The sequence below is a fragment of the Gracilinanus agilis genome, chromosome 2 (assembly GCF_016433145.1).
Source record: "Gracilinanus agilis isolate LMUSP501 chromosome 2, AgileGrace, whole genome shotgun sequence".
Taxonomy (NCBI): Eukaryota; Metazoa; Chordata; class Mammalia; order Didelphimorphia; family Didelphidae; genus Gracilinanus; species Gracilinanus agilis.
The window spans coordinates 718,301,073-718,313,250 of NC_058131.1; the positions used below are offsets into that span (position 1 = coordinate 718,301,073).

General features: G+C 43.6%; 1 protein-coding gene across 1 annotated transcript in view; it reads left to right on the forward strand.

Annotated features, from left to right (window-relative positions):
- Positions 1 to 11,858: 11,858 nt before the first annotated feature.
- MINPP1 (multiple inositol-polyphosphate phosphatase 1) overlaps positions 11,859 to 12,178 on the forward strand; it is a 40,944-nt gene continuing 40,624 nt past the window's right edge. Inside the window, exon 1 of the mRNA XM_044662953.1 lies at positions 11,859 to 12,134. Coding sequence (XP_044518888.1) covers positions 11,859 to 12,134 — 276 coding nt within the window. The remainder of the gene's footprint in view (positions 12,135 to 12,178) is intronic.

The following is a 12,178-nucleotide window of genomic DNA, read 5'->3' on the forward strand; positions in this document are numbered from 1 at the left end:
GCCACTTCCCAGCTGTGTGACCCTGGGCAAGTCACTTGACCCCCATTGCCCATCCTTACCAATCTTCCACCTATGAGACAATACACCGAAGTACAAGGGTTAAAAAAAAAAAAAAGATTGTATAAAACTGTCTTCCTACCCTCCAGAAGGTCATCACCTCCTAGATTTGTCTAAATTAATTGCAGGTGCCTTGTCTCTTGTTAAACAGTGGAGGTAGTGTAGGAGGTAGGACAGGAGAGGAAGCAGCGTATGGAAACATGGGGAAATGATCCCATGGCTTCATACTAAGCGGATGCTGTTGGAATGTGAACTGGGCTCCTTAATTTATAAGAATAATAACTAATGAGGCAGCTACACTGTTTAGCAGTACCAGGAATATCTGAGCATGCGGGTCTCTGGTGCATGTCCTGGGTTCTGTACATGGAATTGCAAAATAAAAGAATGTGAGCTCCTCGAGAGCAGAGGTTAGTTCATTTTTGTCTTTGTGTTCCCAGTGCCTGGCACATGGCGGGGCTTGTTAAAGGCTTGCCAAATGAGTGAGTGGAGATCTTAAACTAAGGAAGCAATCTGGTCCTAGTGGCATTTCAAGACCCAACAGAAGAGTGAAATGATGGCTGTCCAAAGAAGCCTGCTTAGTCTGGAGGTGAGAAGGCTTATGGGGCATGTGAAGGGGTTTTGTGGAGGGAGAGATTAGACATGTTCTGGGTGATTCTAGAGGACAGAACCAGGAGAGCCTTGGGCAGTGGTTGTAAAGAGGATGACTCAGGCTTGATACCAGTCACTGTCTTTGAGTTAGAGCTTCCAGAAGTGGAACCAGCTGCCTCCAGAGATCAGTGAAGTCTTCAAGGACAATCTCAAGAATGCCAAGTCAAGATTGATTCCTTCAGTGACTGGGGATGGATGAGCTCTTCCAATTGTTAATCCTGTCCTGGAGCAGAGTAGATGCCAGAAAAGTGCTTACCCAATCTCATTGACTCCAAAGCTTGTAAGTATCAGAGGTGAGATTTGGTACCACAGCTCTCCTGACCTGATGCCCAGGGCTCTTCTCATTGCACAGCTCCCCTTGCAAGATGGAGATGGAGGATGCCCAGGAGCAGAGCAGTTTAGAAGCAACTCTGAGTCGGAAGAAACATCCTGAAGACACACTGAACCACCATTTCCAGCACTAGAGTAATCCTGGGCTTCTACTAGGTACTCTGGCAAGAAGCCCTTGAACAGGGGCAGTTTGATGACCCAGTGGATTAAAAATCCAGCCTAAAGAGAGGTCCTGGGTCCAAATCTTGTCTCAGATACTTCCTAGCTTGGTGACCCTGGTCAAGCCACTTATTCCACATAGCTTAGCCCTTACTGCTCTTTTGCCTTGGAATCAATACACAGAATTGATCCTAAAATGGAAGGTTAAAAAAAAAAGGCCTTGAACAGAAGATATGAAATATAGAAGCCTGACAGACAGTGGAAAGTTACATACAAACATCATTAAAAGGACTTCTGGTCAGGTATAGATCTCATCTAGGCCTAGATATAGGGTTCTTACCATCCAGAGAATAAATACTGTGTTTACCCTTCCTCAGGCTTCAGTTTCCTCATTTGGAAGACAAAGGTTGAGTTCAACATAGGTCCCTTCCAGATCTAATGAGCCAGGAGCTACCGTCTAATGACACAGATCTTTGTCCACATATACCTGCTCTCTAACTAGCAATACCAGCTGACTGGTAGGGCAGACAGGGAGAGAACCTCCCTGCTATTTTGCCTAAAGTGGCAATAGTGAGATAATGAAGGCTCTGGGCCAAATATCTCAAGACATAGACGAATGAAGATTTTTTTCTAGCATGAAACCATGTTTACAGTTTTGAAAGCAAAAATAGAAAAGTTTTCTGAAGAAGGGACCACAGCCCCATTCCCTGCTCCTCCAACTTGGAACCTATTTAAACATGCACAAGCAGAGAAAAATGTGATCACATCTAAATTCAATATTTAATGTTGGGCACAGCGAAAAAAAATTGTGCTTGTGCAAGAGCCTTCTGTTTCAGGATCTGAAGACAGCCACGTAAGCATGTTGGAGACTCTGCACCACTTCTTAGTCATTCATTTTCCTGCCCATCTTCAACCTGAATGGGGGAGTGGCAATAATGAAAAGCTTGTGAAGTCTGCAGACAGACAGCACCCATTCTTCTTCCCACAGGCCATCTTTTTTCCTCCTCATCTTCTCCAGGATTAATCTCCCCATAAACTCATAGTGATGTCAGTAGAGGCTGAAAACAAAGGTACCAGTCAATGGGGAGGGAGAACGTTGTTGATGAAGCAACAGAGAGATGGGAATTAATGAGATCAAAGTCATGTGTCATGTAATTAGCCTTAGTCAGGCCCAAATCCACCTCATCCTCTGTGTCTGGACTAAAGGAGAGAAGGTGCTCTATTTAGGGAACTGTTTTCTGGAGCTCACTGGACCATGTCTATTATCTAGGTTAGGTCTTTCAGGACTGAATGCTGTAAAATATAGTAAATGCTTGTATGAATGGAGATTTTGAATCTTGGACTTCATCCCCCATAAGTCCCTTAGTATTTACCGAAATTCCTTTTAGTCTCTCCTGCGCCTCCACATTTGCTTGGTCATGTTATTGTTTTATGAGTTCTGCAGCTCCTCCCTCTTCCTCTGTCTTTCACAAGTGCAGCTGAAGTTAGTTTAGTGCCTTTTCACTCTAGTTTTTTATATTAGTTTATTATTAATAAAACTTTATAAAATATAATATTTAGCTTTTGCATATTAATATTAATCTCTACATGCTCCTGACAGGATTCCAGGAGATCCTGGAAAGCCGTTGAACCCAATCTGTTGGGGTGCCAAAGTCTGAGGCATGAGATTCATGGGTGATTAATTAGGTCAAGTCAGTACATAAGGAATATGTAGCATCTCCCCCAAGCACACATAGTTATTAACCTTCTGTTACACACTCACAGTAGGAACTAGAGAAGAATTCCCAATCCCAATTCTGGAGGGACAGGACATACCCATAAAATGATCAAGGTTGAATGTGGTTCCTTGAGGGTAGGGATTATTTTGATTATTGTCTGAATCTCTCTCTCTCTCTCTCTCTCTCTCTCTCTCTCTCTCTCTCTCTCTCTCTCTCTCTCTCTCACACACACACACACACACACACACACACACACACACACACACACACACACACACACACACACACACACTTGACCTGGACCTGAAATTTTAGTGGTTTAAGAAAACAGTTTTTTGCTATCACAAAGAGTGCAGCTATAAACATTTTTGTACAAGTCTTTTTATCTATGATCTCTTTGGGGTACAAACCCAGCAATGGTATGGCTGGATCAAAGGGCAGGCATTCTCTTAGGGCTCTTTGGGCATAATTCCAAATTGCCCTCCAGAATGGTTGGATCAGTTCACAATTCCACCAGCAATGCATTAATGTCCCAGTTTTGCCACATCCCCTCCAACATTCATTACTCTCCCCTTCTCTCATTTTAGCCAATCTGCTAGTGTGAGGTGATACCTCAGAGTTGTTTTGATTTGCATTTCTCTAATTATTAGGAATTTAGAACACTTTCTCATGTGCTTATTGATACTTTTGATTTATTTATCTAAAAATTGCCTATTCATGTCCTTTGCCCATTTATCAATTGGGGAATGGCTTGATTTTTTAATACAATTGATTTAGCTCCTTGTATATTTGAGTAATTAGACCTCTGTCAGAATTTTTTATTATAAAGATTTTTTCCCAGTTTGTTGTTTCCCTTCTGGTTGCATTGTTTTTGTTTGTACAAAACTTTTTTAATTTAGTGTAATCAAAATTGTTTATTTTACATTTAGTAATTTTTTCTAACTCTTGCTTGGTTTTAAAATCTTTCCTTTCCCAGAGATCTGACAAGTAGACTATTCTGTGTTCCCCTAATTTACTTATAGTTTCCTTCTTTATATTCAAGTCATTCACCCATTCTGAATTTATCTTGGTATAGGGCGTGAGATGTTGGATATGCCCTTCAATTGGGGACTGGCTGAACAAATTGTGGTATATTCTGGTGATGGAATACTACTGTGCTCAAAGGAATAATAAGAGGAATTCCATGTGAACTGGAAAGACCTCCAGGAATTGATGCAGAGTGAAAGGAGCAGAGCCAGAAGAACATTGTACACAGAGGCTGATACACTGTGGTAAAATCGAATGTAATGGACTTCTGTACTGACAGCAATGCAATGACCCAGGACAATTCTGAGGGACTTATGGTAAAGACGCTACCCACATTCAGAGAAAGAACTACAGAAGTGGAAACACAGAAGAAAAACAACTGCTTGAACACATGGGCTGATGAGGACATGATTGGGGATGTAGATCCCAATGTAACTATCAATAATATGTAAATAAGTCTTGATTGATGACACATGTTAAAACCAGTGGAAATGCACATTGGCTGGGGGAGGGGTGTTTTGGGGAGGGTGAAGGGGAAAGTAAGAACATGAATCATGTAACCATGGAAAATTTTTCTAAAAAAATTTTAAAAATCCAGGCATGTCTTTGATCCAGCCATACCACTATTGGGTTTGTGCCCCAAAGAGATAATAAGGAAATATACGTGTACAAAAATATTCATAGCCATGCTCTTTGTGGCGGCAAAAAAACTGGAAAATGAGGGAGTGTCCCTTGATAGGGGAATGGCTGAACACATTGTAGTATCTGATGGTGATGGAACACTATTGTGCTGAAAGGAATAATGAAATGGAGGAATTCCATGTGAACTGGAAAGACCTCCAGGAACTGATGCAGAGTGAAAGGAGCAGAACCAGGAGATCATTGTACGAAGACGGATACATTGTAGTGCAATCGAAGGTAACTGACTTTGCTAGTAGCAGCAACAAAATGACCCAGGACGATCCTGAGGGACTTATGAGAAAGACACTATACATATCTAAAGAAAGAACTGTGGGAGCAGAAATGCAGAAGAAAAACATAGGATTGATCACATGGTTCAGTGGGGATATGATTAGGGTTTTGACGTTAAAAGATCACTCTACTAAAAATATGAATAAAATGGAAATAGGTTTTCTTTTATTTAATAATTTTTATTTTTTAGAAAAGTTAACATGGTTACATGATTCATGCTCTTACTTACCCCTTCACCCCCCCCACATAGCCAATGTGCATTTCCACTGGTTTTAACGTGTGTCATTGATCAAGACCTATTTCCAAATTGTTGATAGTTACATTGGAGTGGGATTTTCAAGTCCACATCCCCAATCATGTCCACCTCAACCCATGCGTTCAAGCAGTTGCTTTTCTTCTGTGTTTCCACTCCTGCAGTTCTTCCTCTGAATGTGGGTAGCGTCTTTACCATTAGTTCCTCAGAACTGTCCTAGGTCATTGCATTGCTGCTAGTACAGAAGTCCATTACATTCAATTTTACCACAGTGAATCAGCCTCTGTGTACAATGTTCTTCTGGCTCTGCTCCTTTCACTCTGCATCAATTCCTGGAGGTCTTTCCAGTTCACATGGAATTCCTCCAGTTTATTATTCCTTTGAGCACAATAGTATTCCATCACCAGCATATACCACAATTTGTTAAGCCATTCCCCAATTGAAGGGCGTACCCTCATTTTCCAGATTTTTGCCACCACAAAAAGCACAGCTATAAATATTTTCGTACAAGTCTGTTTATCTATGATCTCTTTGGGGTACAATCCCAACAATGGTATGGCTGGATCAAAGGGCAGGCATTCTTTTACAGCCCTTTGAGCATAGTTCCAAATTGCCAGCCAGAATGGTTGGATCAGTTCACAACTCCACCAACAATGAATCGATGTTCCAATTTTGCCACATCCCCTCCAACATTCATTGCTCTCCCCTTCTCTCATTTTAGCCAATCTGCTAGGTGTGAGGTGATACCTCAGAGTTGTTTTGATTTGCATTTCTCTAATTATTAGAGATTTAGAGCACCTTCTCATGTGCTTATAGATAGTTTTGATTTTCTTTTCTGAAAATTGCCTATTCATGTTCCTTGCCCATTTATCCATTGGGGAATGGCTTAATTTTTTATACAATTGATTTAACTCCTTGTATATTTGACTAATTAAACCCCTGTCAGAGTTTTTTGTTATAAAGATTTTTTCCCAATTTGTTGTTTCCCTTCTGATTTTGGTTGCATTGTTTTTGTTTGTATGAAAGCTTTTTAATTTAATATAATCAAAATTATTTATTTTACATTTTATAATTTTCTCTAACTCTTGCTTGGTTTTAAAATCTTTCCTTTCCCAGAGATCTGACAGGTATACTATTCTGTGTTCACTTAATTTTTTTATAGTTTTCCTCTTTATATTCAAGTCATTCACCCATTATGAATTTATCTTGGTGTAGGGTGTGAGATGTTGATCTAAACCTAATCTCTCCCATATTGTTTTCCAAATTTCCCAGAAGTTTTTGTCAAACAGTGGATTTTTGTCCCAAAAGTTGGGTAGAAATAGGTTTTGAACAATGATATATGTAAAACTCAATGGAGGGGCAGCTGGGTAGCTCAGTGGAGTGAGAGTCAGGCCTAGAGACAGGAGGTCCTAGGTTCAAACCCGGCCTAAGCCACTTCCCAGCTGTGTGACCCTGGTCAAGTCACTTGACCCCCATTGCCCACCCTTACCAATCTTCCACCCATGAGACAATACACCGAAGTACAAGGGTTTAAAAAAAAAACAACTCAATGGAATTGCTTATTGGGGGAGGGGCAGGATAGGGAAAGTACATGAATCCTGTAACCATCAAAAATAATATACATTAATTAATCAATTTAAAATAAATTAATTTTTAAAAAAGGAAAAGAAAATCAGCATGGAAACCCTGTCTGCCAATGTAGACCAGAAATTCCTCTGTTATTCAGAGCTCTGGTTCCTCAGAGCATCCTTACTGGGACAAATGAATCACTGACATGAAAGTCAGCATTAAGTGCTGTTATGATGATAATAACAGATAGTTTGGAGAAGCAGATAAATGTGTCAGGGCCAAATAGAGCTTTAAGTCAAGAGCCAGAGATTGACAGGCTTCAGTGAGGAAAGGAGGGGGTAAAACACTCCTGATTCTCAAACCCTCCCCCTCTAACTGCTTCTGCTTCAGTTGGTATTGAAGACAGGAATAAGATTCCTCTGGTAAGTTTCAGTTATGGCTGAAACCCCAATTGATGTTCCTTTTCTTAAATTTATATTCCTCACAGGTCAGTATGATGACAATATAGAAATTAGTTATCTAACAGTTGAGGACAGAGGAGATCTTAAACTGGCAGCCAACAGGATTCAAACTAAATGTACAGACTGAGTTGTGAGTATCTTCCCAAATAATTATCAGGCCCAGATTTGAAGGTAAAGGTTATATTAAGTAATAACAAAGAAAACTAGAAAGGGTAAATGAAGGTTTCAGGATAATGAGAGGAAACCCTGAACCTGCTAAGTAGGTGCTGCCCTTCCCCCTCTTCTCAAGAGGGGATGAAGCACTTAACTGAAACTGGCTCTCTTGCTATTGATAAATATCTTACTCTCTAAACACTAAGTAATTATATAATTATATTAATGAAGAATAGTAATAACAAACAGGCTAACCCTATGAGTAGAAACCACTGGCTTATGCTACAATGGCCACCTCAGGAGAAAACCCCAAGTCAGGAGTAGCAAGCAGAGTGTCTGCTCACATCCACTCCCATAAATTAACTGTCTCCAACCCTTCTCAACTGCCCCTCACTCAAAGTTCTCCAGGGGGGTCCCCTGGAATTCTGGGTGAGGCTATCCCTGTACCTTTGCAGGGATTCCATGCTTTGCATCTGCACACAACAGTGCTCACTATGTGTCTAACACTGTGTGAAATGATGATGATGCAAAAAAAGGGCCCAAATATCATCTCTACCCTCAAGAAAGGAGCTCACATTCAAATGACTACAGGTGGCCCCTTTTCTGAGGTTTCAGTTCTCCTGGGTCAACTGGAAGCCCTGGAGATCTGTCCTCTAAGTGCAGGAAGCTCAGCAGTGGGCTGCCCCAGCAGTGTCTCTTCTGATTCCACTTTCTCTTTTTTTTAGGGTTTTTTTTTGAGGGGGGTGATGTTGAGGGAGGCTGAAGAGCCTCAAGCAGAGGGACAGGAAAGGGGAGAGAGAACATATATATTTGGGGTCAGGCAGTGATGTGCCTGGAGAATTATCCCAGTAATTGAGTCTGAATCACCAATGCAAGATGCAAAGGGACTTTATTGTCTTAGTTTAAACCAAGGGTCTCACATTGTAAATCTGATGTGTGACCATGAGCTGTGCCTGAGCTGGGTATTTATAGAGTGGTAGGCAGCAGGGGACAGGTCTGGAAGGTGGGCACTCCCTTTAGATAAGGGGGGGGGGTCTGGAAGGAAGGAATTCCTTCAGATAAGGGGGGAGGTCTAGAAGGAATTCCTTCAGGTAAGGGGGGAGGTCTGGAAGGAATTCCTTCAGGTAAGGGGGAGGTATGGAAGCCAAAGGTCCATAAGTTAGGAATTCCTATAGACAAGCTTGTTTCACTATGATGTTATACAAGAGTCTGGATTTTTAATTCTGACTCCTTCTGGGTTCTACAGTAGGTGTTGGCTTATATCTGCTGTTTCAGCTGTTGACATGAAATCTAGAAACCCCAAACTTGTAGCCTAGTAAGATCTGATGAACCCCAAGTTTTAGAACTAATTTGTAAGTTAGAGACCCCAAAGCTTGTACTTTTTTCTCTGTTCCCGTGAGAATCCACCCTGAAGGGAATCTCAGGCTAGCAGTTTCAGCTGAATAGTGGATCTTAAGGTAAAGTACAATTGCTGTCAGGTGGGGCTAAGCCCAAACTCAAGCTGAGTGAATCTTTGGCGCAGTAGACTTGGGTGTTAAAGTAACCAATGTCCCACCTATGCTACTTCCACAATTCCCAGTTCTGAGCTACTCTTGCCATAATACACTGTCTCACTTTGTGTTAAACTGGAAAAAACATAGAACTATTAAATAGTCAGGAAAAACCACTCTTTAATTATGGATTGCAGTTCAGTGCTAAATTCAGCTCCTCACAGAGCTATGTGCTGTAAACCCACGCAGAGTCCTAGACTCTGGCAGCTCTGGTCACTGAACTCCTGGGAATGCAAACCAGGCTAGATTGGACAATTCTGAGGAACAAAAGAATTTGGGGAACTTATATACCTTTTAGGGGAACTGAGGGACAGGGAAATATGACCAATTGTGTAACGCAAGGTTGCTAGCAGAAGCCTTTTACTTCTGCAATTTCAAACTGTCACAGCCTGGCAGTTAGAGGTTTTAGAATCTTCAGAAAGTCAGTTGGAGCCTGAGGCTATAAATAGGGCTGAAGTTCCAACTGAAGGGGTTTTTGCCTTCTGGCTTTTGCCTTCTTCGATTTGCCTGGGGGCTTTTGCTTTTTGGGCTTTTTCAGCTTTTCGGCTTGGCTTTGGTCTTTTGGCTTCAGTATTGGTCTGTGCTTATTTTGACCTGGGGAAATTTGGACCTATCTGATTTCTCTGGACCTCTCTCTGAACTCTCCATTACATCCCTGCTATTTCCCCTGAATTTCCCTTTGGGCCCTGGGAGGAAGGGTGGGCTTGGTGGTTGGACATTGTGGGTTTAGTTTCTGTAGGCAAAAAGGGGATTCTAAAACAAGTTACCCCTAATTTAGCAATTTGATAAATACTTTACTTCAAAGGCAGTCAAACCTTCCTGACTGGGAGAGCCAGACTTTCTCAGTCTAACCCTCTCCTGCGACCCATCCCCCAACACCAGCCTTCTCCCTAGTAGTGGTTAGAAAACCTAAAAACCTCTTTCCCTCTAATTATTCTTGACTTTAATAAATCCCCTTTGTTACCTATACAAGTCTCTGGTGAATCATTGTATCGAAGATTAAGGCAAGGGCTAAAGAGGGAAGGAATTATTTCTTTTTATTTCTTGAGGGAACCGCAAGCAGGAAGTACCTACCCCAGACTTCCTGCAGCCATCAGTTTCACTGGCAGGGAGGAGCCCTTTTGTCTCCTCCTCCAAGGGACTCAGAAATTAACAAGAGAAGTCCTCCAGCCAGATATAAAACATTTCTGACTGTCCCAATTCCCCTGTATCTTAGAGATACCTTCCCTGATTGAAGAACCTCAGCCTATCTTCCCAATATCCTCTGTTTCTAGCCTCGGTGCATAAGCCTGTTTAAGCTGCCCTCCTGTATACTCCCTATCATTCCTCTACCTTCCTATATACCACCTCATTCATCCCTTCCCTACACTCAGATATCTCCTTCATTCCTCCTCCAATCACCTATATAGCTTTTATCCCTCCTCACTACCCAAATTGTCTGAGACCTGCCAGATTACCCACTTCTTTATAACAATTGCCATTGCCAGAGTTAACAAAGAAATGGGAGTGTTCAAACTACCCTGAGGATAAGGGCTGGGCCACCTAGGATACAATGGGAGAAGCTACTCCCATTTATTTAGCATTTGATTAAAGTCTGCAGGGGGAAGCTGGGTAGCTCAGTGGATAGAGCACTGGCCTAGAGATGGGAGGTCCTAGGTTCAAATGTGACCTCAGACACTTCCTAGCTGTGTGACCCTGGGTAAGTCACTTCACCCCCATTGACTAGCCCTCACCACTCTTCTGCCTTGGAGCCAAAACACAATATTGACTCCAAGATGGAAGGTAAGGGTTTAAAAAATAAATAAATAAATGAAAATGAAAATAAAAATAAAAATAAAGACTGCACACTCCACCTAACTAGGGCCATTACATATCTTAAGGTCTATTACTCAGTCTAAAAATGGTAGTCTGAGATTCCCTTCAAGGTGCATTCTCAGGGAAAGAAGGACAAGCTTGGGGACTCCATCTTTCAAGCTGACTAAACTTGGGGTTGCTAGATCCCAAATAAACATAGGGTTTGGGGTTCCCCAGATTACAAATTGACAGTTCATTGAGATGAAATGGCAGAGCAGGTGCTGGTCTTCTTGGGTTCGGGAAGTTCTTCCCCGAGTGCTATCAACTCCAAGGAAAGGTGCATCATAATTCTAGGCGCTGAAGCATGAGAATCAGTGGAGATGAGCTATACTGAATGAGCCGCCCGCCACCTGCCAGGGTTCTGCTCTCTAAGGCTCCTTTTAAAGCGAGTTTTCTTTCTTTTGTGCATTTTCTGCAGATTGTTCTCTCTGTATTTTAGACCTAGCATTAGAGGGTGAGCTCCTGCAGGGCAGCCTGGAGCAAGGGCTTGAATACAAGCTCATTCATTCCCAAGGAGGGTGGCACTGGCAGCTGGCCCGGAAGATTTCACAGCCTTTAGAGAGTTCTGTCCAGGGTGCAGGGCAGTCTGCACGAGTGGTCTTGGCCCCCGAGCTGAGTTCGGGAGAGAATAAAGAATCCAAGGGCCGAAGTGGGCAGAGCATGTTCTAGAGGCGACAGCTTGGGCAAAGACACAGAGGTGGGAGATGGGAAGCCCGCAGTTTCCTTTCGGGTTTGGGAAGAGTATGCTAAAGCTTTGTCCTTAAACTCAGCCTGCCTGAGGTTAGGCCAGTAGGCCCTGGGCCTGGAAAGGCATTTCGGTTCATCCCATTTATTGGGTAGGTGCACTAGAGGGAAGACTGCCTGCGTTCATCCTCGCGCCTGCGCCTGCGCCCGCGCATGAGTAGTGCCTGGTCGGAGCCGATTGGTCCGGGGCTCGCCCCACTTCGTCTCTTTCTCGTACGGCATGGTGGGCGGGCGCTCTAGAGACAGGACCGAGTGCCCGGGCCCTTGCGCCTGCGTAATGCAAGACTGGAACCGGTTGGCTCTGTGTCCGGAAGTCCCGCCCCGTCCTGCGGAAGTTGCCGGGCTGCAGAGCGAAGCCGGCGCGATGCTCTCGCTAAAGAAGCGGCAGCGGTGGCGGCGGCCTTGGGGGCTCAGGGTCCCGGGGGTCGCCGCCTTGCTGGCGTGCGCGGCAGCCTGCGCCCTGGCGGAGCGGGCGCCCGCGTGCCGGGCGGCGGTGCTGAGCCCGTATTTCGGTACTAAGAGCCGCTACGAGGACGTGGCGAAGTCGGCGCCGGGGCCCGCGCCGGAGCTGGGGTCGTGCGCGCCGCTGCAGCTCGTGGCCGTGGTGCGCCACGGCACCCGCTACCCTACGGCTAAGCAGGTGGGCCGCCTTCGCGCGCTGCACGGGCTGCTCTTGCGAGCTGG